The sequence below is a fragment of the Argentina silus genome, assembly GCF_951799395.1.
Source record: "Argentina silus genome assembly, chromosome: 4".
Classification (NCBI taxonomy): domain Eukaryota; kingdom Metazoa; phylum Chordata; class Actinopteri; order Argentiniformes; family Argentinidae; genus Argentina; species Argentina silus.
Genome location: NC_139658.1, coordinates 494,141 through 521,806, shown reverse-complemented (window position 1 = coordinate 521,806; position 27,666 = coordinate 494,141). Strand labels below are relative to the sequence as shown.

The 27,666-nt window shown below is 41.6% G+C and overlaps 1 protein-coding gene across 1 annotated transcript; it reads left to right on the top strand.

Moving 5' to 3' along the window:
- Nucleotides 1-27,447, top strand: chl1b (cell adhesion molecule L1-like b; the record flags this gene model as incomplete). Its single annotated transcript, XM_083668008.1, has 27 exons — nt 1-110; nt 6,105-6,310; nt 8,063-8,171; nt 8,429-8,619; nt 9,212-9,334; nt 9,471-9,641; nt 10,002-10,040; nt 10,267-10,378; nt 10,496-10,677; nt 11,088-11,219; nt 11,303-11,443; nt 12,881-12,992; nt 13,278-13,444; nt 13,570-13,735; nt 13,844-13,968; nt 14,400-14,501; nt 14,850-15,047; nt 15,272-15,342; nt 16,153-16,375; nt 17,208-17,323; nt 17,563-17,767; nt 17,958-18,080; nt 19,627-19,806; nt 24,279-24,440; nt 24,826-24,957; nt 25,928-26,000; nt 27,243-27,447. Exons 2-27 carry the CDS (start codon nt 6,178-6,180, stop codon nt 27,445-27,447), a joined length of 3,693 nt encoding a protein of 1,230 aa, XP_083524134.1. The 5' UTR covers nt 1-110; nt 6,105-6,177.
- Between the last annotated feature and the right edge of the window lie 219 nt (nt 27,448-27,666).

Genomic DNA, 27,666 nt, shown 5'->3' with positions numbered 1-27,666 from the left:
TTTTGACAGAGAATTTGAAGTGAATTTATTCCTTTGGATTTGATTGCATGGAGAGGGAAGGGTTGTTCATTCCTCAAACGGGACCAACACTGAGAATGAAGTTAAGTCTTGTAAGTACTGTGTCTTGTCATGGGATGTGTCAGAGGGAGCTACAGTAGCAGTTGTTTTGGTTGTTGCACGTGCAGGAGGCACACTGGGAGGCATTAAAGAGGACCTCTCCCTCAAAGGGAGGAGAGGAGCAACATTGTCTGGGTTCACATGTTAAATGTTTTGAAGTGAGAAAGAGGCTTCTTTGCAATAAAGCAATTTCAGAACCATGTTTTATTAGTGATTGAAAGTCAAAGGAGAACCTTTGTTGTTACTGATTGCTCAATTCATTGTGGGTTCTTAGCAAGATTCATGAGCAATAATGCCTTGTTTCATGTGAGTATTTCTTGTATCATTGTCACACAATGAATATGGTTCATTATACTAACATTGTTTTGTAATCAGGAAAGAAATTAGATAAATGTACTGGTAAAGGTGGTCTTTGGGTTAAATCATGTCTGATTTTGAACATTAACTTTTTAATTTTAGTCTACTATAGATTTGAAGTAACTTAGTATAGCACTGCATGATCAGTATAATGAGGCTGGGTAAAGTTTACACTCTGAAAGGGATAGTCTTTTACATTGATAAACACTGATTGAAAATATCCTCTAAAAGAACTCTACAATACATGTGCTGGGGTGATATCACCTCTAATGTCTTTACATATAGTAGGGATGTAACACTTTAACATTTGAGGTCTTTAATCTGTAATCTCTGACACTGCTCTCACCTCATCACATTTCCCTCCATGTTACCTCCCCACAACCCCATAGCATGTTGGAGACATTTAGGACCAGAGCACATATCTGACAGCTGTGTTAAACTGCTCGCTGAATGCTGTCCAGATGTCCTGCTGTAAAGCCCAGGAAGTAGTACAGGATGAATTGCACACATCATACTGTATTATCTATAAATCACAGATTGGAGGCAAGAATTTCAATTACCAAAAAAATAGACTTTAGGGGACAGAAAAAAAAGCCTATGTTTTCAACATAGCCTGTTTTTTTTTTTTATTCCTGTTGCAATTCGGTATAGTATTACTCTATACTGTACCTGCATTGGGGGAATCAGAAATTCCTGGTTTTGGATGGAAGTAAATTGCTTGGGGGTTTGATGGAGGCGTGGATTTGTGATATAAATCCCATCCATCATGTCCGACTGTGGCACAGTTTCATCCTGGGAAATTGCCAACATCAGTCAGATGGAGTGAATCAAAGTGAGGAGGACCTTGCTGCGTTAGTTCACACAAAATCATATCCCTGTCCCCACAGTCCAGGCTCTGAATCCATCCCACTGCTGGCTTCTGAGAGTGGATCACAGACTAATATGATGATTGTCCTGGGCATGAGGCACTCCTCTGTGACTCAGGACTTCAAAGAGAGCTAAAAAAAGAGCCTCTGTGCATATTCTGAATGCAGGGCCCATATACCTTTTGAGCCATAGCTGCTATAGACCTACACGTGAGACATTTTATTCATATTTACTCTGCTGTCTCAAAGCATTGTCAGCATCACCATGATGTCTCTCAGTCCTTGAACTCTCAGATGTACACATCAGTTAGTCATATGTTATAATTGTGTTGTGTGACATGCTTTGGTGCTCACATCAAATTACTGTACGCTGGTGTGTCATTCAACAAATGAATTATGCATTGGTCCTATAGTTTAGATTTCCCCAAATTTAAATGAAGAGTAATGGTGAATTGCTTGGAGGAGATTGCAGCAGAATATGCACTCCACAGTTTATGTGCCTGCTGTGCCTTAATATGCTCAGCAGGCTTTCATATTTCACTGAGACAAACCCAGCTTTCAGCAGCTAGCAGCACAAAGGAACAACTCATTAGACAAAGAGAAAAACCCTACCTCTCTTTTACTCATGAAAGAGACTGTAATCACTCAGCAAAGACTAATAAGACAGGTCCGGAAATGCATAGACAAAAGGCAACCTGAAGTAATGCAGAGTAAACAAGCTGTATCTCTTCATCCAGTGTTTTTCTTTTTTTTTTCATTAGAAATGATAATATTATGCAGAAAAAATGCACGATGCCTGTAGGCTATAGAGGCAGGATGATGTTACTGTAAGGCACTGCACTGTTAGCTGTATTATCCGGTTGATGTTTAATGCTGGCCTGAAAAGTGATTCCCATGCATTTTCAGTCATATACGGTGTGTAGTGTCACCCAGGGATGTGTCCCTCTCGGTCTCTGGTCATGACAGTTCATTTGAGGTCAGTAGGGTCATTTGTCATCTCTCCACTTGGGACATAGGTCACTGACCCTGCAGTTCATCAGTGAAACCACTTCATATCCGCCCGTCGAAGAGCCATGCTTCATTCCTCAACATCCCGGTCCCTCACCTCATTTTTCCAACTCCCAACCTCGCTCCAACCCCAACCCCAGCCCCCGCCCCAGCCCCAATCCCAGTCCCCATCCACCTGCTCTCTTCATAGACTCCTGAAATATTAATGGTGTGGTAATTGAACTGTTCATTCTGTGGCAGGCATGCTGAAGCAGAATGGAATTGAGCCAAATCTCAATTAGAAAAGGTTATTATTTAATACTGCTCTGACTTCCTAATCTCATTAAGGGGCTTGTTTCTGTTTTGCTCCCGCTGCTCAAGTTTTTAATAATACATGAATAGCAGTCACCCGCATGCAGAGGAATCTGTCTTTGCCCGTTTGCCAGAGGTTAGAATGTAATCCATCGCAAATGAAGAAGAAATATGAGTAGAGTAAATGTGAGTAGTAGTAAACTTTTATGAATAGCAAGATTGCATCCCAATGTAGACTACACAATCAACATGTTCACAGAGGAAGTCTCAAGTCATTTGTGAACTTAATGAGCAATTTACCTCGCAAACACAAAAGAGAAAACAAAAAAGAAATGTTCTAATTACGAGCAACAGAAATGCAGGCTAATTGCTGCTTAATGTTAATCAATTTTCCCGTTGTTTTAATTGTTCTTCAGTGATTAAATGGGATTCAGTGAGGTATTACCAGGAGTGTGTGTGGAGTGTGCTGCTGCTGTCTTCCCGTCCTTGCTCTTTAGTGAACAGAATATTTTAATCCAGTTTGACAAGGCGAGGATCTGCTTAATCCCATTACAGGCTTGCACATAAAACTACAGTAGGCCTGTGCACTCCTGTCTGCCGCACAGGAGAGCATTGCTTGTGAAAGAGGCACTGAAGGGCATTGCAACTTTTAATGGAAATTGTTCATTAAGGGAATCCCATAGTTTCACCATTTCAGTTAAGATTCTTGATAATTCCTCATGTATGAATTGTATTTTGGTAACACTTTTTGAAATGTGAAAAAACTGTTTTTCAACAAACCCCTAGAATTATCATTGGTGTGTGGGTCAAGGTTAGAACTCCATTCCAGCCCAGATGGCTGAGATGTGAGAGGCAAGTGATAGAGAGCATGCCAACGTGAAAACTGTGCCAGTAGTCTTTCGTTTGAGGAGGAAGCTGGGGTCTTTGGATCAGGATTCAGCCTAGGGGTTGCATTATAAAGATGGGGCTCCTCAATCAAATGAACCAGCAGGTAGAGGGCATGAAGCAGGAGTGACTACACTCTCAATCTGCCAGCTACATTTCCACAGTTATTAGTCTTGTGCCTCGTGCTCATTCTAAATGAGAAATGATTTTGCACATCATGGCAGGTACTGTAAATGAGGGAGAGTGTGAGAACACTCTATATCAGTCAGTCAGAGAGGGTTCAAAACAAGGCTCCAGGTTGCATATGGACCAGATTGGTCCTGTCCCCTTTGCATCTCCCTCCACCTTACGTCTTCTGTCCTCTGAGCCTCAGCTAAGGGAGGTCAGAGTTCATATCGGCCTTCCCAGGGCAAGCAGCATTTAACCTCCTGCCATCTTCATCAGTCTCAGGCTCTAGCGATTGCCACTGAAGGAGGGGATTAAGAACAGCCTGGGGGCCTTAAACCAGTCTAGCCCGAGGCCAGTCAATGTGCTTCATATAGGCTCCTATACTGTACCGTAGGACTCCGAAATCACAGCTCCCACTCGTTTAGTCCTGTGTTTTATGGACCTCCCCTGACCAGATGGCCAAGTTGGATCTCACTAAATGCTCAACGAGGGGGAGAACAAATTAAATCAGATGGCAAGTGATCAAGCACAGTATGAACAAAACGTAATCCATTTAAGTGGCGTTGATAAAGGCTTTGGGCGAGCACAATTGTGTAACGAGAGCACATTGTCTTGCAGGGACTCTAAAATGTCCCTCTTAAACTCATAGGGCCTCCCAACAAAGCACAAGCCAATTAGCACAATGTCCTACCTTTTCATTTAAATCTGTCCCCTGCAATATAAATCACCATGTGTGGGAAAGAGTGACATGGGAGCAACAAATGAAGCCTGGGGCATTTCTCTGGACTCAACAAAGCCATGTCAATCTTGGGTTTTGAAAGAAATTGAATGGCCTTGTATTGTGCTTAAGGGTGGATATATTGCACACTTTGTGTCTGTGGCTCTGCCGGTGACATCAGAGAGGTCACCAAATGGGTCAAAATAACCAGAATTGAGTCACAAAGGCCCCAGACTGAGTTAATACCATTAGCATGAGGCATGGAGGACAGGGTTCAGGGTGCATGTCCATCTGAAAACAGAGCCCTGTAAAGAAATTAAATCGACTTTTTCACTCCCTGGTCAATTATTCAATTACTTCTCCTGAACTGGCATTTGACCCTGGTGTTTCCTATTGAATTTGTTAACCAATGGAGTAGATTAGAAAAAGAGGAGCACAAACTGTATGATTGAAAATACACTCGTAAAAAGCCAGATGTTTTCTGCAAATTGTAGAGCTGCTGGAGCATGGCTATCTCTTGTGTCCGGTTGGTCCTGCTGAAATAAAAAGCTTAACACACAGGGATTCGCTCTCCCAACACAAATCCCTTTTTTGGCATTAATTGGAAGCCCCATCAACATGAAGAATGACACCAGTTCCAACCAGTTGTAATTACTGGATGTGTATGCTTGAGATGACTATTTCCATTTGTTAGTGTACCTTATTATGATTGAGCAATTTTCTCTTTTCCTCGCTTTTGGAAGAGTTGAAAAAATTTTGGCTGTTTTTGCATCTGGTCCGCACTACTCTGTGTTTAACTAATTAGAGCCAAGACGAGAATAACCTAATGAGCTGGGTCACAGCCAACATGAGGAAGACTAATGAACTGACATCCTAGAGATTCTACAACACAAGTGTGTAGTAGGTAACAATGTTGTATGAGATTCCTGCACATAGCTCTCCCACCACCACCACCACCACCACCACCACCTAACCCTCAGAGCCAGCTCATTATGGTCGAAGCCATTGGTCTGTCTGAGGAAAAGGACCCTGAGCTCTGCCTTCCCCTGGCTGTCAGATAGCAGGTTACTCAGTCTGCAGTCTTAACCATCTGTGTTATTAATGCCACAAGCCTCCTGACAGCCATGTTTGCAGCTTTCATAGATAAATATGACTGTGTTCATCTGTTTGAATATTCAAAGAGAAGCACACAGACAACAAAACAACAACAGCCTGATGGCAGAATGGGCTGGCTGTATTGTATCTTAATGATGTAAATCTTTCCCTCCGTTGTGGAATGAATTCATAATTTTCTGTTGAATCTGGAACATCTGCCATGAATTAATATATCCACAGGCAGCCTCACATATTTATTTATTATTCACTTGTTACATTGTGGAGCAAAAAAATAAAATACTCCCTCTGCTACACAGACAATAAACAAGAAAACAATTTGTGTCCCTGGGGAATGGGTGATATAAGGCTTTAATATGTATATTCTTTGTCACAGTACCATTTGATGCAAAAAGCACAGGATGTGGTCCCTGCTGATGCGAGTGACTGTAGTGCTGGAAGACTATGGTGTGTTATATGCCTCTGCTTGGCTGAGGAGAGCAAAGCTCTCAGCCACCTGGGGTTTGGAATTGGGATTGCCTGATTGTCTGCCTGCCTATCTGTGGGTGTATCCATGGCCTGTGTCATCTGTGCTCTCGCAGGTCCCGCGTCTTTTGCATGCCAAATAGATGAACTGAAGATTTGGAAAGAGCAGCTCTGATCACATCCTCCTCCATGAACTCTGAGATTGCTGTCTGCTGTGGAGCCATGAGGCTGCAGAGGAGTTCAGGATTGGCTGTCCTACTGGGCGTGGTCGTCTGTGTCAGTGCCTTTCACCTCACCACTGCCATTGACATCCCATTGGAGGGTAAGTGACTACTTCTCCAATCAGGCATCTGGACTGGACACCTACATATGAAATACTCTCATTTACAAGTACAGTATAATGATTTTGTTTCTCAGATTATTTAGTCCCTTAGCCATCCATAGGAATTAATTTGTTAGGTACTACAGAAAATTTAGCATTTATCTTTAACATAAAACCGTCTAAACCCTCTTCACACTCACTGGTTTGCGTGAAAATACATTGTGCCCAGAGGTTTGTTAATGAATCAATTAATGACAAATATATGTGTATGCAGATTTACTCATGTTTCTGAATTACATTGATTCACTTGCCTATGGTACCTATAAGTAGTTACACAGCATACAGTTTGCCAGCGTGTTAAAATGTGTTCAATCATATCAAAATGTATTTAATATGTATAGGTTTTATCTGGTTTAAGTCAGGTTTATTCACTCTCTTACTTTAGGGCTGTGTACTGTATGCTGCTGTTTCCTTGGAAACAGCTATCAAGTTTTTCTCCCTTTAAATTATTCAGAAATATCTCTTAAGGGCCTGATCGTGGAAGAACAGTTCAAACAGGTTTTTGAAAATGCAACGCACACTTATGTTGATGTGTGGGGATGATTAAAGGGTTAGTTCAGGATTTTTTATGTTAAAGTCTCACCAAGATACTTTTTTCAGTCTAAGACGCATTCTTGAGCATCTACTGCTGGGCTTGGCTGCAAGCATAAGCCATATAGTGGAAGTGGACAGGGATTCATACTACGCTCTCAGTTTGACTACTCATAAACATCTCCACAAGAAATTCTACAGCCATATCATTCCTTTGTGGTCCTTACATGTCGATATGAAAACACTTAGTTATTTCTACTATTACAAGCATAGAAGTATATTATTAGAGCTGAGAAGACTTGAAATACAGGCCACTCGGTTTTGAATTGGTCAGATAAAAAAAGTATATATCAGACGTAAGGCAATGGGCGCATTCAAAACTGAGTGCCTGTGTTTCAAATCAGGAAGTGTTCTCAGTTCGAATTATATACTTATATATATAATACTTATACTTATATAACATTCAAAATCCTGAACTAACAGTTTAATGTTGAGAAATCATTATAAATGCAATTAACAATCTTCTATTTTGTTCTATTCACAAAGTGTGATAACATTAATTTAGAAAGGTCTATAACAAAAATTATTATTATTAATCCTTAAGCTTAAACTTCTGTCTGTGTTATTGGGTGATGTTTTTTTTCCTGCTGCCATGGATTTTCTAGTTTTAGGTCATGTAAACAGTAAGTTTGCCATAAGTTTCCATGCCCTAGCCAGCGTTAGTGATGTCCTTAATCTCTTTAGGCTCATGTGCTCATGTGTAGGATATGAAAATCGTTTATTGTCATTTTCCTCCATATCCTCAACAAACCTACATATTATACTGGGATGGTCTTTGATAACTGTCCCCGTGTGACATTTAGAAACTCCATTGGCCATGCTGACCAGTCACCCACTGTTGATACCGACTGATATCTACTGTTGTTGACTTGTCTCACTTGAACAAGTTAAGCATGGACAAAGAATAGCATGCCAAGCTCAAGCTGTGTGGTATACACAGTAGACATACAACATCATTAAATTAAATGAAAAATAACATTATGGTGATAGATACACCAACATTGTGATGATAGATTGTTGAATGTGAGACATATGTTGAAACCTGCAGTAGTTTTCTGGTATGTTGTCTCAAGAGTGTTGTCTCTGTTGTCTGTTGCCCAGTTGAGCAGCTGCCCACCATCACGGCTCAGTCCCCCAGCTCTCTGATCGCCTTCCCCTTTGACGAGAACTTCCCCATGACGTGTGAAGCCAAAGGGAACCCCGAGCCAGAGTGAGTACTGTGTAACTGTACCATCCCCAGCAGATGGGAGAGAGACAGCCCAAGAGAGCTTGTTAGCAGACCAATAGATACCATAGCTTTGGCACTAAGTTTTATGTTTGTGTGTTTGATTTCATGGTGTGAATCTCTGAGAGCCAACCTTGGAAACGGAGCACGGACTTGTACATTTGGTACAAGTTCACAGCAGAATATTTCAAGGTTATAGATTTGAATGTTATCAGTGAGAGATTGAACTGTTTCTTTCATAGATTCATGTGGACAAAAAACGGGGTAGAGTTTGATCCCTTCCTCGACCCAAGGCTGATGAGGGAGGAGGACTCAGGGACGTTTGTGATCCCTAACACTGGGAATCTCACAGAGTACCAGGGAACCTTTCGTTGTTACGCCTTCAACAAACTGGGGACCGCCATATCGGAGGAGATTGAGTTCATTGTGCCCCGTGAGTAACATACATCTCTGAGCCTATGGTGCTCTATTACAGTTCTTTCAAAGTGATTCAGGGCCTGGAATCCAATGTAATGACTGAGTTGCTCCGTCGTGAGCTGTTCATTGTATTGGCCATGACAGAAAGTCATTGAAACTCTAGAGCATTCCACCCCCAGTTGCCTATCATCTACACCCATATACACTCTGGGAAGGAATGGAGTGTGATCTAGCCTCTCTGTCATTTCCCCGGGTACATTTTTCATTTTGTTCCAAAGCATAGTACCTAAATCTTCAAAGAAATCCACACCAAGGGGAACTGTGACTAAATTTGGTCATGCTTCAACCATTCAGCACTGTTGACACGCGGCACAACAACAGTAGTAATGATGTCTATTTCTCCCTCCAAGCGAACATCTGAAAAATGTGCTATAGAATTTGATTCACTTACTGGATGCTTCAGAGGAACACAAACACCCATTCACACAACCAGCACAAAACACAAGCATTGGGAGACTGCCACCTGCTGGAGAAGAAGGCAACTACCTGAAATGGCTGACTGATTCATTCATTTTTTTCATTTGTGTTTTATTTTTTTATTTTGTCAGATGTTCCGAAGTTTCCTAAAGAGAAGATTGATCCCATAGTGGTGGAGGAGGGTCAGGCTGTCATCCTGAAGTGTAACCCTCCAAGAGGAATCCCTCCACTTCAGATCTACTGGATGACTATTGGTGAGTGACTAACATGTCCCCACACACCCATCACACCTTGTTTGTGGTTGTGTCTGCTGCTACATTGAGATACAGTAGCTCAAATGTAATGTTCTGAGATGTTATTAATAGGGAATACATCTCTTTTTCTCCTCAGGTCTCCAGCACATAGAGCAGGATGAGAGAGTGTCCATGGGTCTCAATGGGGACCTCTTCTTCTCCAATGCTCTGGAGAAGGACAGCCGTAGGGATTACTGCTGCTTCGCTGCCTTCCCCAAGATACGAACCATCGTGCAGAAAACAGCCATGTCTGTCATTGTCAAGAGCAGTATGTCCTTTGTTTATCTAATGAACTGTACTAAACACAGAGAAAGTTTAAGTTTTGGGTCTTGAAAGCTACAAAACCCAGACATTGGCTTTCATTTGATCATCATGATGACCATTTATGTTTGGAATCCCAAACGTATTATCATTTTCCAAATGTACATTGATTTCCAGTTCCAGAGTGCCTGGGAAAAAGCTTGAAATCATTGCATTGTCACTATGATCATGAAGATCATTCTCAATATCAAACAGAGTCTTCAAAGTTTTATTTGCCGTCATTTTGATGTCACCGTTTGTTTCTTATTCATTGTATTCTTTATGGGCGTTTTTGCACAATTTCATATCTTACCCACCTCCATTTCAGCTAAGTCAAACAGTGACACAAGTAGCAGTTCTGGTCATGGTGAGTTACATTTCATATCACATCCCTGTCTAGCACACCTGTTGGTTGTGCCGTACAGTATGCATTTTTGTTTCCATTCTAAAATGTGAATTATGGAGATTAATTGTTGGTTGCCAGAAGAAGAGTTAGACTCGTCATATTGCCTCCTCGAGAAACAAAATGGATTTATATATCAGTTCAATTCACTAAGCACAGATTCTTGATTGTCTCTATTTCATCTTTCAAGCTAACTCCCTCCTGAGGAGAAGACCTAGTCTTCTGTCGCCCTCTAGTGTCAAGTCAGAGACACAGCTGGTTAAAGGCGAGGAGCTACTACTGGAGTGTATCGCAGAGGGGTTGTAAGTAAAACCACGTCTTTCTATCAAAGATTTACAATGTGAACAGAAGAATGTGAAGCGACTGTGTGATCATGTGTAAATCAACCATTTCACTCTGCCCATACCATTTGCTCTCAGCCCAACTCCGAAGATTGAATGGGTTAAAGTGGACAGCAGGATGGCTGACAGAGCCACTGTAAGGAACCATGGGAAACTCCTGACAATACCCGATGTGGATGAGGAAGACAATGGGAAGTACAAGTGCAAGGCCAAGAACACTCATGGAGAGGCTGTCCATTACTTTGATGTAACAGTGGAAGGTAAGTCAACTGAGTTCAGTAGATACAGACTGGAATTATAAAGTCTTATGATGAATATCCATGCTTATTGGAAATGTATATAATGATTTAATTGCACCATTGGGTTTTACTGCAAAGCCATCCAATCAACAACAGCTAGAAAGCGTAATAGTATCTGACATAATGAAGTCTATCTGAAACTGTTTTTTAACAGGAAACAGTGTCATCTAGTGTGCATTTTAGGTGTTACCATTTAGGACTGTATCAGAAACTTCAATTCAACATTGGCTCCAGATAGGAAGAAAACGCTAGAAAAGCATAATTTGCGTGATTATTTATCCTAACTCTGGTATAATATTACGATGGGTAAATGTTGCTCTTGTCCATTCCCTGGTTTCTGATGTCTGTATTTGATGTGTGTTTTTTTCCAGAGCCTCCTCAGTGGGTGTTTGAACCTGAGAGCCAATTGAATATGATTGGCTCAGATGTGCTCATCAAGTGCTCAGCCTCCGGCATTCCTCAGCCCACTATAACATGGAGAGTAAATGGACTGACTCTCGAGGGTAAGTTCTTAGCTAACCTCAACAATACATGTATAATATCGCGGATTGTTGCCGCAATTAATGCATTTCATTGTTGGTTGCAGAGGTCCCAGCATCCAACCGGGAGGTGTTTGATGACACCATCGTCTTGCACAATGCCAACGCTTCTGACAGTGCAGTCTACCAGTGTGAAACCTCCAACAGACATGGAACCCTTCTGGCCAATGCTAATATCATGATTATGAGTAAGTATATGAATGAGCTTTGCTTTATTCAGTCTGCCCCTCGGAAAGTATAGAGTTACATTCTGCGTCTAGGAGGCTTTACATGGAGCATAGTGTTAGTTCAGGCAGGGCACTCTAAATCAATAGCGCAGCTGTCCATCAACTGGTTCACACGGATGCACAAACACGGATGCAAACCACAGTCACATGCTCAAGAGACAGAGGCTTATAGGTGGCCAAGTTAACACACCTCCATAGTGTTCAACTGTTGTTACGTGGTTGTACTGGCTATGAGAGCAAGTTTTGTGTGGTCGTCCCACCCACCACTCCCAGCCTCCACCCGCTAGGTTGCTCTGTATGTAGCCTACCTACAGGGGGTCTGATAAGTTATGGGCTCCCTGCCATATTATATACTTGTATGTTGTGGTCGCTTAACTCGAGGCAGGGAGCTCTAAAGAATGGAGCCATCCAATTACACCAAGCTTAAATGTATTATCATGTTCATGCAATAAATGGTTAATGGTTAATAAGTCAATAAGTTAATGGTCACCAATAAAGAGTAGCATACATCTTGAGAGCCTTAATTTAAAGAGCACATTATCTAAAGTAGGAATATGTCTGATGATGAAAATGCAGTAAAGAATCCCATTGTTGGACGGGGTCGTTTGTTTGTGTCTAATTGACAGACATGGGCATTAGTCACTGGAAGATTATGAGTGGTTTTGTGTCTGGTTTGAGAGCTGGCGCTGGTGTTGGCACTGCCTTATGGCTCTCAGGGCATGGTGGAGGAAGGCTGTGTGTGAGCAACAGTCCTCCAAACAGGCTAGCTAGCTACCCTCCCCGTGGACCAGCCTGCCAGCTCTCCGGCATTTATATGCTAACAGGTTTCTCCAGACCATTCAGATTTTGGTGGCATAAGACAAACATGTGCTGCTTTTATAAGTGCAGATAAAAAACAATATGCTCTCTTTCGCCTTTCAGAAATTACCTTTTTTTTATGGTGACACAGGAGTTAATAAAGCTGGACATTTTCTAGAAGCAGAATCCCAGCTGCTCCCTTTGTTAAGAATGGAGCGAGAAAGACACGATTCAAGGATGATTTGTCCATAAATTATAAGACTCTCATTTTTTTTCCCTTTCGGTTTTCTTTTTTTTAATTTCATTTTCAGTATTTTCAAACTGTATGACAATCAAACTGACAGTCCAGCCATTCTTACAACATGAATTGCAATTAAACACAAGGAGGATGACAATAGCTATTTCACATCACTCAGTCTGCCTTCACCTGCTTCATGTTTTCCAGTCCTAGCTCTAGCTATTTATAGACTCACTGAGTCTCTCATTGCTGTGGAGTCTGTTCAGGTGAAGGACCACACTCAGATCCCTCCAAATGTGTTGGGAAGTATTATTCATGTCCGAAACACTGCATCACTGACTGGGATATGTTTCCATTTTCAGATCTTCCTCCCATGATTCTGACTGAGGAGGGGCTGGAGTACTCAGCTGTGGAGGGGAAGGGGGTGATCATGCACTGCAACGTGTTCAGCTCTCCTCCCTCAACTATATCATGGTGAGCCGGCTCTCCAGCTCCATCATCTCCTCTCTGAGGCCAGCAGGGAGCAGTAGTAGACCTCAAGGTGTCATCGTCTCATAATAATTGTCTACAGAATGTGTTTCCCTGTTGGTGCTGCAGTGTTAACTTAAACATGCAGAGTATCAACATCTAAAACCTCCTTCATGGTATTTTCACACTCTTGAATGACCATAGAAAGGATGTCAAAATTGTTATCTTGTACAGGAAAAACTTCCTCTCACAAGTGGAGACTCTTAATTGGTTGCTTTTAATGTTTTACAGGAACAAGGATGATTCAACAGGGTCTGTGGAGGGACCAAGGTTTACAGTTCATGAGAATGGATCATTGGAGATCTATAATGTGGAAAAAGAGGACATGGGGCAGTACACATGTTACACTAAAAACGCTGAGGGCATGTCTGCTATCACTGCCATACTGGATGTTAAAGGTAAAGTTATATATGATATGAGAAAGCATATATGATATGCCATAAGACAAACATGTGCTGCTTATTATGCTTTGTACATGCCCTTTAAATGCCACTAATAGAGTAATGTGTTTCATCGATCTCAGATCCCACTAGAATAGTGGAGGCCCCAGAAGACTTGCAGATCCTAAGAGGAACCACAGCCCAGCTCTCATGCCTGGTGGAGTATGACAAGTCCTTCAGTGACGATTTTGAGATCCTGTGGGAAAAAGATGACATGAAGATAGCCCTAAACCACACAGAGAAGTCTGGGTAGGAGACAACCCCTTTTTTGGTGTCGCAGACCTAAAACTAGCCAGAAAGTTCACTTGCTTTTAGATTGCACCAATCAATACTTTGTCTCTATCTTTCTGTCGATAGATACTTTGTGGAGGATGGTATACTGCAGATCACCAATGTAAGCCACAGAGACCAGGGCACATATAAATGTGTGGCCAGAACTCCAGTGGACATGGCCCAGGCCTCTGCACAGCTGATTGTGCTGGGTGAGCAAACATGTCAGAAACATCACGTCTGCTCTGACCCAAAAGTCATGTGACCTATGAGCCCCCAGCGAAACAGTAATACATGACACATCAAAGCATAGATCCATAAGTCAAAGCCAAACACCCCAGGGCATCGTATTCACATTGCACAACATACTATAAATACATCAATGAACACTTATATGTATTTAGACCACAGCTCTGAATATATCATGTTATTGTTCAATACCCCTGCTTTCTTTTGATGTGACCTGCACATACACCAAGGGATACTGTAACCATGTGAAATCACTGCATCAGAGTCACTCCTTCCTTCGTTTCCACTGGACACTTCTGGCAGTATCTTGTTGCTCTCAAGTTCTTTCACGTGTCCTTTCCACACCAGAGGATGCTGTGTCTTTGTTTGTTATCAAAGCAATGTTGTTTTTTAGATGTCCCTGATGCACCTGAGAACTTGGTGCAATCTGAACAGAAGAGCAGAAGTGTGAAACTGAAGTGGATCCCTGGGGATGACCACAACAGCTCAACCACTGGTAATAGGGCCATCCATTTGCCTCTGCAAACGTAACAAACAAGATGACTGAGTAGTACTGGATGCATGTTGGAGCATCAGCCTATAGTCTATGAAAGGCTACTTATGTGGCAACAATGTACTCAAATGGAATTAGTACTTTATTTTTGTGTAAGTTTATGAATTATAATTGTGCAAGTCTGATATGAATTCATCCCAGCACAAATTAGCTGTCTGTGTTTTTGAGTGAACTTTATGCTCACTGCAGGGTCCAAGGACTTTGCAGCACAGCTGGCTGTTAGATAGGCAGCCCCTTTGCAAGTGCTTGGGCAGATTGGGGACTGGTCTGTGTGTCTCCCCCTGTCAACAGAGTTCATTATTGAGTATGAGGAGTGCCAGTGGGAGCCGGGGAACTGGAACGAGCTTCTGAGAGTTCCTGGAAACCACGCCTCGGCAATCCTGAAACTTCATGGGGATGTTGACTATCGCTTCCGTGTATCTGGAGTCAATGCTGTGGGGAGGGGACGCCCCAGCGAGCCCACAGAGAGATACAAAACCCCTCCAGCAGGTCTGATGCCTCTTCTCATGTTGTTTTATCCTCCTCTTTAATATGGCACTCCAGGCCACCTGAGCTGTCTCTGCCGCTTGTTGAACTTTCAAACAGTCAAACCTGGGAGATAATTGATTCCACTCTCGTTGATAATCTGCTTTCTAATGTGCATATTTCACAGGAGATTTCTTTCACTAACAATTCCAATACTGACAAAATCCATAATTCTTCTCTTCCCACAGCCCCTGACAAGAACCCTGAAAATATCAAAATCGAAAGTCATTTCCCACATGAAGTGGATATCAACTGGGAGGTAAGAACCAGAGTGTGGTCCTTCAATATCCCTCCACTACACACACTGTACTATAGGCAACCATCAGAGTAGTGAATAATTCACTGCAGCTACGAATACGTTTTGCGGAGAAATCAAAGAATCTCTCTTTACTCAAATAGAATAGAGGCTAGTGTTATCAATATTGCACATACAATTATCAATAAGAATTGTTTCTATAGAAATATCAGTAGTTGGCCTAGTTTTGATATTTCATTGTGTGATTTATAACTTTATAAAAGCCAATTTTGAGGGATCACAGTGAATTGGTTCACTGTGAAAGCTGCCTATTGTGGCGCTTGAAAAGGAAGTGAAAAGGAAGGCAACGGAGGAGACATTTTTACATGTACAGTCATAAATTCAGATTTATTGTGAAAAGATGAATCTCCTTCACCTATTATCTTCTTGCCCCACCATGCTAATGTAGCCAGAGCTCTTGGATTTATGAGCTCTCTCATTGTTAATGATTTGCTTTTGTGGATAATGGTATCTGATTCTATTTTCCACGGTTGTGCCATTGAAAGGAAAGTACCCGATCTTTCTTCATCTGAAAATTTAGCCAGCTCTTTGTGTCAGAGAGAGGTGCCTCAAGAGCAGGACCAAGCCATTTTTTGTTTTATTGTTTTACTCTGTTTCATAAAATAATGATTAGGATCCACATACTGGTATGTTGCCTTGACATACTAAGCCTGCAGTAGCCAAGATGTAGAAAGATAAACAAAATGCTTCATTGTTCCTGTAGAAGTGGAACTATCTTTTCCACTGTTATCCTTTTCCTCTCACCTCTCTCAGCCATTGTTACCCATTGAGCACAATGGTCCAGGTCTAGAGTACAAGGTGAGCTACAAGCGTCAGGATGTGGAGGAGGACTGGCAGGAGCAGGTGGTGAAAAGACACTCGTTTGTGGTGAAGAACACGCCCACGTTTGTGCCATACGAGATCAAAATCCAAGTCAGGAACCGCCAGGGCTGGGGACCGGAGCCGAAAGTGGTGACCGGCTACTCAGGAGAGGACTGTGAGTGACGTCTTTTATTGTCATAAACTTGTGTAACAAGCAGGAATCATTTCCATTTCCATATACCTGTCTTACTGCACTATTGTGATACAAAAAAACATAGATACTTTGTGAGGGAATTTTTTGCTAGTTTTAGAATAACTAAATGCTTCCATTTTGCCCTCTGCTTAGTCCATAAAAGCCATAGTCCTCTGATCAAGTGCAATACATGTGTGAGCAGAAGCCAAACAACCCACAGGTCAAAGTATCCAATTAAACCTGATTCAAACATTTTCACCTGCTCCACTTATACAGTATGGTAGACTCTCCAGCTTTGCTGAACATTAGGCCTACTTTTAGCACTTTGCAAAATACCTTTGTTTACCTTTTTTTACTTATATCTATCTCCAGCTTTCTTTTGGAGTTGCCCTCAGGATTTTACTTCAGGTCATGAAGTAACATAAATAAAGTGTGATAGATATAGCATTACCTCCACCAATGTTTAATCTCCCTTTAGTTCTGTGTTTTGATTGTTCCATAGTGTCCTATATTAAGTTCCTATTTAGGAAGAGTCCAAATCCGATGATCATAAATGTATTAAGAATGTCATTGTATCAGAGATTATGATTTTGTGCTCCTTTGTTGCGGTGATGTCTGTATCATCACTGAGGCAATAAGCGATACCTATTCCCTACTAGTGAAATCCTAGCACCCTGAAAGTGTATGAGATTATTTAGAACTATAGACTAAACAATGACATTTCAATGGAATAACATTTTTGAAGATTCTAAATGTGTGTGTGTGTGTGTGTGTGTGTGTGTGTGTGTGTGTGTGTGCATGCGTGCTCCTGCAGTCCCCTCTGCAGCCCCTGATGATGTAGCTGTGGAGGTGATGAACAACTCGCTGGTCAAGGTCAGCTGGTCGCGTGTTCACAAGGACAAGCTGCATGGACATCTGGGAGGCTACAGGGTAATTCCTCAAAACATCCCTTTGCTTTTAGACACAGTTTAAAGGGAAAGACCCTGACCTCGCTGGATCACCTGGCCCTCTCACCTCACTCTGTCTCACTGCCCCTGGCAGCTCAATGTTTCCCCTGCACAAGTCACCAGCGGAAACCTGTATAGAAGCATTTTTTTTATGTGTGTGATCTTATAGTCCTTTTCATATAACCTGTGAGACTCATACACTGTGTGTCCTCTGTCATGCAGGTAAACTGGTGGCGTCTGCGCAGTCTTCTGGATACAAAGAAGACTCACGGGGAAAAACACACTCTGGTTTTCCCGGGGGACAGGAGCCATGCCATGGTACCGGGGCTTACGCCCTTCTCTGAGTACAGCCTGATTCTCATGACCTTCAACGGGCGGGGCAATGGGCCAGGCAGCCATCCCGTCAACTTCAAAACCCCCGAGGGAGGTAAGACTGGAGGGGGGTGGGGGGGGGGGGGGTGGGGGGGGGGGGGTTGAGAGAATGGGGAAACGCCATGTAACATATTGATTCAGTTCCACTGTAGAAGAAAATAACTCCAACTAGAGAGATAAGGGGTTGTGCTCTAGCCTACAGTATTACACTGCTTACTATTGGTATTATCTTTTTTGTCTCACAGTTCCAGAGAAAAACCCTGTTTTCAGGGTAGACGAAGCTCAAAAGCACACCGTCTCTCTTGTCTGGGCACCTCCACTTGAGCCTAATGGAGTTCTTACAGGATACATCCTAGAGTATCAGCTAAGTACGTACTGTATTTTTTGTTAAACTCAAGCCTCTTACATGTAACAGTCCTTCTCCAATGGATGTATGTCTCGTAGTATTGCCTTGATATTACCACTAAGAGATATTGTTGTGCTGCTTTGTGTGTGATTGCATACAGTATGCATACAGTATACATTTTTGCATGCTATATGCATAACAATCACAAGCCCTCTTGTCTAGCTCTCACTGCTAATATTAGACTGTTGCCCTGCAATAGAAAAACATGCAGAGCTGCAATCAAATCTCAGTTAAAAAGTCTCAGCAGGAGGATAGTGGCCACATCGGCGAATGATGGATGAGTGAGCAGAGCTCAATGGAGGGAAGGCCCCTTAACACTGAATGATATACCAAAATGGAGGGGTAGCCATTCCATGATCTGCTACTTTATTTGTAAATTACCCTTTTTGAATAATTAATGACCAGTTGTGCATTATACTGTTTGCCTCCAGTATATGTATGCATGACAGATAATGTAAGCAGATGAAAGCAGGCTAGATGTAAGCAAGAGTGAGAAAAAATACAACACGTTATAAATATTCAATATTCAATTTGGAATGCATTAGAGAGCATACAGTAGCAGGAGACACCATGTTCAGTACTGTATAACTCATTGTTAGTCTAACCTGTGATCCTTGTTGAAGAAAATCACTGTGTTGTTCTGATACCAGTAAGGTTAGAGTCGGGTCAGTGCATGTGTATAGGAAACATGTCAGGGAGAAAGACACTGGCCTGTGTGTCATGATCAGGCTTCAGCAGCACTGACCCAGGCCGCAGTGTCACAGTCTCTTAAGGTCTAGTGTTAGTGACCCCGTCCCTTCCAGAAGGGACTTCATCACAATGGCCCACAGTCCCAGGAGAAAGCAGCATCACAGGACAAATTGACCCTGTGTGTGTCTCTGTCCTTGGACAGTAACCATGACGAGGCTAATTACTAAGTCACAACTACAGCTCTTGCACAGCATCTCTTGCTAATTGAGTTTGATTTTTCTGCTGCACAAGAGGGCCAAGTGTCATGCTATATTTTAGAAGATGGGATGTATTCATTGTGCTAGCGTGATAAAGCTGATGGAGCTCTTTGAAGTGGGGTTTTTTGAAGTCCCCTTGAAGGAAGTCATGTGTGAAATGTTGAGGATAATGCAGCCAGCTGTCAGAGTGGCACCAGGAGCACTGGAGGAATTTAAAGGCGGCTGCACAGCTGTTCAAGGGCTAAGCCCAACTTCAGAGAGGCCTTACTGAAGTTCATATTTCACAGGTTTCACAGGATTCAGTGGTAACATTTACGGCCAGTTTCATCACCAGGGAGGGCTATCCAACGTGTATGCAAATTAGATGTGATAGATACTAACATAAAGTGTCTGATTACTCTAAAAGAGAGTAAATCCATTAGAATCCATTAGTCATTAGGAATTATCAGTCAAATGATGCTTTTTATCAGAGACGATCCTTCCCTTTCCCCTTTCCTTTCACCTTTCCTAAATGAACCCCAAGTGTAAGCCACGTATAATCCAATCCCTTTCTGTGTGTAGTTAATGACACAGAGGAGGTGGGGCCACTGCAGACAGTGGAAATCAGCAGCCCTGACACCACCAAGTGGATCCTGCGTGACCTGGAGGCGGTTAGCAGGTACAAGTTCTACCTGAGATCCTGCACCACAGTGGGCTGTGGGACTGCTGTCAGCGAAGAGTGCACCACCACACCAGAAGCACGTGAGTCACACATTGCATTGAGACTGGAGGGAGTCTATTGGCCAATGGGGAGGGAGAAGGGGCATGGATTGCCCAAGCCATTTACCATGGAAGTTGAATTCAATAATATGATATAGGCTCAGCGTTTCATATCTCCATCTAAGTAATTTTTACGTGGGTAAACAATATCATAAGGGTGTGAGAGCAGTCTCATTTGTCACTGTCATGAAAGAGCAAGTGCTTATTGATTTGAGGGAGAATGCGCACTATGAAACAATCAGCTAAAAGAAGACAATTGCCCTCAGCAGGAGAAACTGAGGATTTTGATATCATATTGCATAATCATATAGGAATTGGTAAGGTGTAAGTAATCGTAATATGTTGGGTCTATGCATATAATCCATTATTTTATTTTATGAATTACATGTCATTTCTACTTCAGTTGAATACTGCAATGTCAATTCAAGTGTCTGTGGGAGGGTAGATAAGGTTGTGGCACCAATGGAATATGATTACAATCTAATGAATATAAGTAAGTGCACTTGAATGTGTGATAGAGAGTATATGCACATACACAGAAAGTCTCCACACACCTTATGTTGAACAAAGGTAATTTGATTTGGGTGCTCTCTTCCAATCTACATTTTCAACTGACTTAAATATACAACTAAACAAAGCTGCCTATTCAATCCAACACTATTATCTGGTGCATAGAATGCATGTGTGGATTTGTATACTGAAAGGGGTAACCTGGGATTGGTACATCAATTGGTACATCAATCAAGAATTTTAGATTTTTGATATATGAGTTTAGTTTTAACTGTCTTCCCCATCGGAGCCCAATATATATACACTTGTTTTATTGTATTGTTGTAATGTAATTGTAAACAACCACTATTGTAAACAGCTATCATTTTCTTCTCGTGGATGGTCAGTCCTTGCATCCTTAGCTCCGTCTATGTGTTTGAGAGTTACATTGGTTACATTTCTCCAGCCCCATCCCTCATCTGTTCAGCAAATAAAGTAGTGGGGAGAACGCTTTGTTATTGTTTGAATCCCAGATTGCCCCCATAACAGAATAATATTTCATACTGTAGTGTGAAACTAAAATAAACTAAATTGGATGCTAATTCAAACATGCCCTATGTTGAAGTTACCTGGAAATCCAGTTGCATGGTTTGATTTAATAGGGCTCCCGGTACATGTATGTAGGGAAACATGTTGCGTCTTAGAAGTATTCATTCTTACTTACTGTATATCACAGTTTGTCTGCCTATGCTTTGCAGTGCCATGTCAATGTATCCAAGGCTTTCCCTTTTGCAATTGCGAAATATATGCCTGCTTTGGTATTCATCTTCTTGCGTTTATCTTTGATGATACATTTTGTGTGTGGTGTGGTGGTTGAAACCACTTTCCATGTCTGCTTGGCAATGCATTTCTTTTTCTTTTCCGTCTCTCTCTCACCAGCTTCAGCAGCGGTATCCACTGTCAACTCCAGTATGTCCATTTCTGTTTATGTAGGGTTACACACAAGTACTGTAGAGTAATACTACTGTAAATCATACCCTCAGGTATATTCCGATTTATCAATAGCTGCATGAGTGTACCATACTGTACATTAACCCTATATCCTTAGTGACACAATAGTAGCTTTTGAATCTCCATTTTTCCAAACACTCATGCTATTCATTGGATATACCTGTCAGTATGATTTCTGTAAGATATAGTCTCTTTAACATAGATTAGCTTGAGTGCATGATGGTTGAAAAGATGTGAATAGAGACCGCAAGTATGGCCTGTGTCATTGAATAAGCTGCAGGCATTATGAGGACAGTTAGAGATACTGGTGTCAGAAACAACTAATACACATACTATTTCATGAATGCAGACCTGAGATGCTATGCAGATACTCTCCTCATCTGTGGATAATTGCCCTTGCCATCAGCAGTGAACACTCTGATGCCTCCTTTCATGATCAAATGTTGACTCCTTTTTTTAGACAGTTTTTGGGTTCCTCTGCAATAACAATGATAATGAGTATCCTAATTATGAATTCATATTAATCCTATCTCATTAGTGAATCTCTAAATTAATATTGACTTTTGTTCTAACAACACCAGGCTCAGTGGTACATGTGTAACACAGGCAGAGGGATCAAATGAAGCTTTAACTTATTTACTGTATATTCTTGAAACAACATGGCAATAGTTGCTGCCTGTAATACAAATGCTTCCTTATAATCACATCCAACCACTCTAGAACTTAATTTATAGTTATTTGATGATGGTACTGTAGTGCAGTAGTTGTTATCTTGACCATTTGTTGTAATAGTCTGTCATGTAGAATAGAAACTAATAATGTATTCGCCCCCCTATCCTTGTGTGCTAACACCTAAACTCTTCACTAGACTGTACAATAGCCCTCTCCTTCACTCAAAAAATAGTCAATAATCTTAAAATCTGTTTCTTTTCAGGCCAGTCTGCTATTCCCTCACCTCCAAGCACCTCAGTGTCCAATAAGGCCAATGCCACTCATTCCTCCATAGGTATACACATGCATCTAACTGTACACTATGTAGGGCAATAATAGACATAGGTAAACTTTAGTGTTAAGATATGACAATAATTAACTGTTTGGGATTTTACTGCATAAACATGTTAAAACTCATCAGCATTAATGTTAAGTTGAATTCGGACAAATACTTCAACAATCTCATCAGGGATATCAAATTATTGTTCTCAGATCTATTCCACTCTACCCAGTGGTGTGAGCGTAGAGTGTTGTAGTTCGAACAGGACAAATATGTCTAATTGTAAGGGATTGATTTGTTGGGCCCCAGTCCTCCTGTACACGGCAGAATATTGACCAAACAGTCGCCTGACATTTCCATGTAACCTTCAACTGGGCAAACAACAATAGTGCTGCTGGACAAGAAATCGTCCATAGCGCCATTTGAGCTGTGGGAGAATTAAGGAGGTGTGTGAGCTCTTACAGGGAGGGTGATATTTAAGGGACACTGAGATAAGTGGATAAGTGGAAGCTGTTGAAAGCGGTAGATCAGAATATTTCAATGTTGTGGGCTCTCCTTCTAAAGAGCCCTCTGACTTTGAAGAGCCATCTTTCAGACCTCGTGGCAGCGCCTGCAATCCCTGCTGAGGGAGCAGATGCTTTCTGCAGCGTTTAATACCAGGCTGAGCGGCGCAATGACAAACACACGCCAGCCCAGCCCTGGGATATTTTTAGTCTGGGCCCTGTGTCACTTGAAGTCATCATACAAAGCCAATGATGGGAATTACCATAGTTACAGAGTCATACATCAACATTACGAGTGTGTCATTTGTGCACACAGGGATGGGCAGCACAGACACAGGTGTCCTTGTGTACTGAATTATCACCTGAGCAAATAATGCATCTGAGCTGGAGACAGTCTAAGATTTGCATGTTTGCCTGAGGGAAATGAAGGGGATTGTATTTTGTTGACCAAGCTGGCCAAAAGCTGTCACCAGCCTTACTTTGGCAATAAGGAACAGGACATAATTCTCACACTCCACCCAGCTCCTGCGGTTCTTTGATGACTCAAATCAAGTCAGTGTCCACAAGCTTTATTACTCCATTATTAAATAATATTTGCAAAACACTCTGCTTGGGTTGAGCTGAAACTGGGCACAGGGACATATCCTCACCACAGAAATGTAATTGTTAAGCCCTAATAAAATGATACGCGTATACTGCAGCAGGTTAAATCCATGTGATTTGAATAATGATAGTTAGTGGTATTGAATTGTGGAAAATGTATTATGTATGGCGTCAGTAAGCAAGGTTTTGCATTGTTGACACGTCTGCAGGTTTCAGTGGATGCATGTTTGTCTATAGATTCTCATTTAGCTTTTGCTGGCTGTCATATAACATTTCCATATCATTGGTGTTGTTGTTTTTCTTACAATTTCATTACTTGTAGTTCATTCAACATCAAGTCTATATTCCATCCTAGAGTAGTACTGTAGCAATGAAAAGCGCACCTAACACTAGGCTGTTGGAATGCTCCTTCTTCTGAAAACAATAGCAACACATGGGCCAGTCTTTGACAGTTTGGTGGATGCGGTCTGTTCTCTCCTTTACTAACCCTTTTTCTACCATTTCTCTTCCCTCTCATCTGTTTATCAGTCCCAGCCCTGTTGAATATTAGCTCCTCAGTTAGTGACAGCTTTGCAAATATCAGCTGGATTCCGGGGAGCGAGCACAAGGAATCTGAGTTATATATTGCATATATGAACAACCGTAAGATCAGATTATTTCTCTGTCCATTTCTAGTCAATGTTGTTGTGATACAGTTTGAAGGTCATTTTGAATTCCTTGGTGAAGGCATGTAACTAACATTATGTAGCATTTTGTGTACCTTCATAGTGTTAGATGTCTTCGTATGCACAGTAATCAATACTGGATGCTACATGTTCTGATGAGTACTAACCTCCCTAACTGTGCACCTTCTGTAGGTAAAGGTAACTGGAAGATATCTGAGGCACTAAACACCTCAAAGACTTTCCACATCATTGAGGGGCTCGAACCTGGGACTGAGTACACTGTGCGACTTATGACTAACAACTGGGTTGATAATTCTAGTATTTTTGAAGATGTTATCAGGACCAGGGCCCAAGGTGAGGAGCAGGGATATCCAAATTACGAACTCAGACTCACATAAGCACCATAACTAATTGATGTCTCATTGAGTAGTATGCAGGTACAAGAATGTCCTTGAACGTGACTCAAGGAATCACGCATGGTTCTTTCAGTGTCAATAGGATTTGATTTTGCTCTGTGGACTCGGTGAGAGGAATTACATTTGAACAGCTTCCTCAGTTGATTAATTAGACAAGCGGATTAGCTGTTTAATATTAATACTGGTACATTTCCATTTCAGCGTACCCTGCTGCCTCTGCCTTTGCATCAGATAGCCTTTGTCGATGTAAATATTCAATCAAGTGTCCTCACGGTGAAAGGCCAAGTCAAGTCAAGGTCAAAGAGTGTTGTTGTTCTCCTCAGGTCTGGCAAGTATCAATGGTGGAATCTCCACCCAGGGCTGGTTCATCGGCTTGATGTGTGCCGTCGCACTCCTCACCCTCATTGTGTTGATCGCCTGCTTTGTCAACAGAAATAAAGGGGGGAAGTATTCCGGTAGGTGCTCACTCTCAAACACACACACTGCACCTTCTGAATGCTAACTAATCATTGCACAAGTGTCATTATATTTCCTATTAGGTTGTTACTGCTAAAGAGAAATTGTACATCACACTGGAAACCATTACAGAAATACTTAAGCTGATATATTGTTCGTGTAAATATACATCACACCTCTGCTTAGCATTTCAATGCAATGCAGAGTATTGGAACTTGATGGGAGCATATGCTTTTCCAGTATATTTCTATCATTTAAAATGTATTTCAAAAATGCTGAATTGGAATAACAAAGAACACTTTACATAGAAGATATGCACATGTTATGGGTACATGCCAGTAAAGGGGATGATGGCATAAGCACTATGGTATCTTAGTGCTATTTCATCTCTTTAGGGAAATTGGGGTAGTTTACAGTAGCTTTCATCCTTTCCAGTTAATGGCCACCAAGTTGTCTCCTGTTCATTGTATCACTTACCATGTCAGTAAAGGGAGAACAAATCACATAGCTTTGTTCTGTTGCCTTCGTTAAGCATCAGTACCACCTCATTCACTTCCTCTGCCTTCCTGTTTCCTTTTGAAAGTACAATTCAGTTGCTGCACACAGGAAGTGTTGCTGACATCAAACACTGAATTCGCTGTTACTTTTGAATGTGTGCGAACCTATAATATGGATGTACAGTACTGAAGTAGTGGAGCGCTTTTTCATGTTGCACATATCATTACGTTGTTTTATACTGTATCTACTCAGACTTTCCTTTACAAAATGAAACATCAATGAATCACCATCGCAGGGTTTGAGAAAATAAATAATACACATTTTACAGACATGAAAAAAATGGAAATACAGAGGTTACAAAATGTGCTTTCAAAGTTATGTTCATAGAAATAAAAACATACTTATTGAATGTTTTACTGTAGTCTTGCTGTAACGATTGATCCCTCTCTCTCTCTCTCTCTCTCTGAGCAGTAAAGGAGAAAGAAGACCTTCACCCAGACCTGGAGTCCCAGGGGATGCATGATGACACATTCTGTGAATACAGGTACATCAAAACCCAAAACACCATTCCACTATCACTTCAGACATCAGCTAACAATATTGCATTGTACCCTACAGTATGTTGCCATTTGTGTCATATTGTATAATTCTAACTATGCATTTCTCCTGATTTGGAAGACAACCCTACATGCATGAACTTTACACGGATCCTCACAGACATCCCTGCTCGAAACATGTAATGAGCTGAGTAACTGCCAAAAGCATGTGGTAAACAGCAACAAATCCTTCTGTTGTTGTTTACACATCATTGGTGTTGATGTGGTATCACCCCTATATGGTGCATTGTGATAAGGTAGAATGTGATGGTAGAGAGTTCATTAGAAATAACTGCCTCATTGTTCAGACGTTGAAATTTGTTTTGAATGGAGCTAAATGAAGGCTGCCCAACACACAGCAGGAGGGTAAAACCAATCTGTGTAATTGAAAGCAGCTAATCTCCAGGGCAGTTCTATATGGGTTCAATTCATTAATCCTCCAGTGGTGCAATTCATAACACACTCCCAGAGAGCACAACTTCACAGAAGTCAAAAGTCACACATTTAAAGTATGCATCTGTCTTCATGTGGTCACAAGATATGTCAGAGTTGCAGTGCTGTGTGCCAGGCCCTTTAAATGAATGGCCCTCCATACCAGAACAAAGAGAACCAAATTCATTATAGTTATGATGAATAACCCTGAACCACTCTGTGATTAAACACTATCCAATGTCACCATAAACTCAGAGGCATATGGTCATAATGTTAATAAAAATCGTCATACAGTATAATGCACATTATAACCGTTTATGGGATGGTTTTCCAGTTGTATAATTAATTGTCATTCATTACTAACCACTTATGCAGCTTGTGCATCTCAGTCCCTTCATTCCGAGTTACAATGCACATTATGACTGCAGCATGTGCAGGTTCAACATCTGCATCAGCTCCACATGCACATCAATACCCCCATATCATTCTGATCACCCCACAGTCATACACTGATGCACATGCAGAGATAATGTAAGGTGTTTAGGACACTCCTGACTGTGCATTTATGTGATCATCATTTCTCTACAGTCAGTGGGAGGTAAAATGTTAATGCCAATCACTGCAGCTCTTCATTGAAGCTCTTAAGGCCCGTCAAGCCTGTGCCCATGTCCTCCTCACCAAATCAAGCCCATAGAGTTTAGCCATGAGTGAAATTAGGTGATTTTAAATCCCCTGTTTGTGTGCTGTGTGTTGTGCAGTGACAATGATGAGAAGCCGTTGAAGGGCAGCCAGCACTCCCTGAGTGGAGAGATCAAAGCAGGGGACAGTGGGGACAGCCTGGTGGACTATGGTGATGAGGATGTTCAGTTCAACGAGGACGGTTCCTTTATTGGCGAGTATGCAGGACGCAAGGAAAAGAGGGTGTCCACAGAGATCAAAGGAAGCAGTCAAACCCCAGCGTGATCATTTGCGCTTAGGGCAACACTTTCATCAAACTCACGGAGGGGACATGAAGGAAGGAAATGACATAATCCATACCAAGCACAATTTCATGTGAATTGTAATGTGTCATTGTCTGCCGCACCGCCATCTTCATTTTATAAAGCTCTGTTTTATCAAACTGTAACATGAATGATCATTTCCAAATGTATATATATTATTGTATGTGTGGAGTGTTTTTTA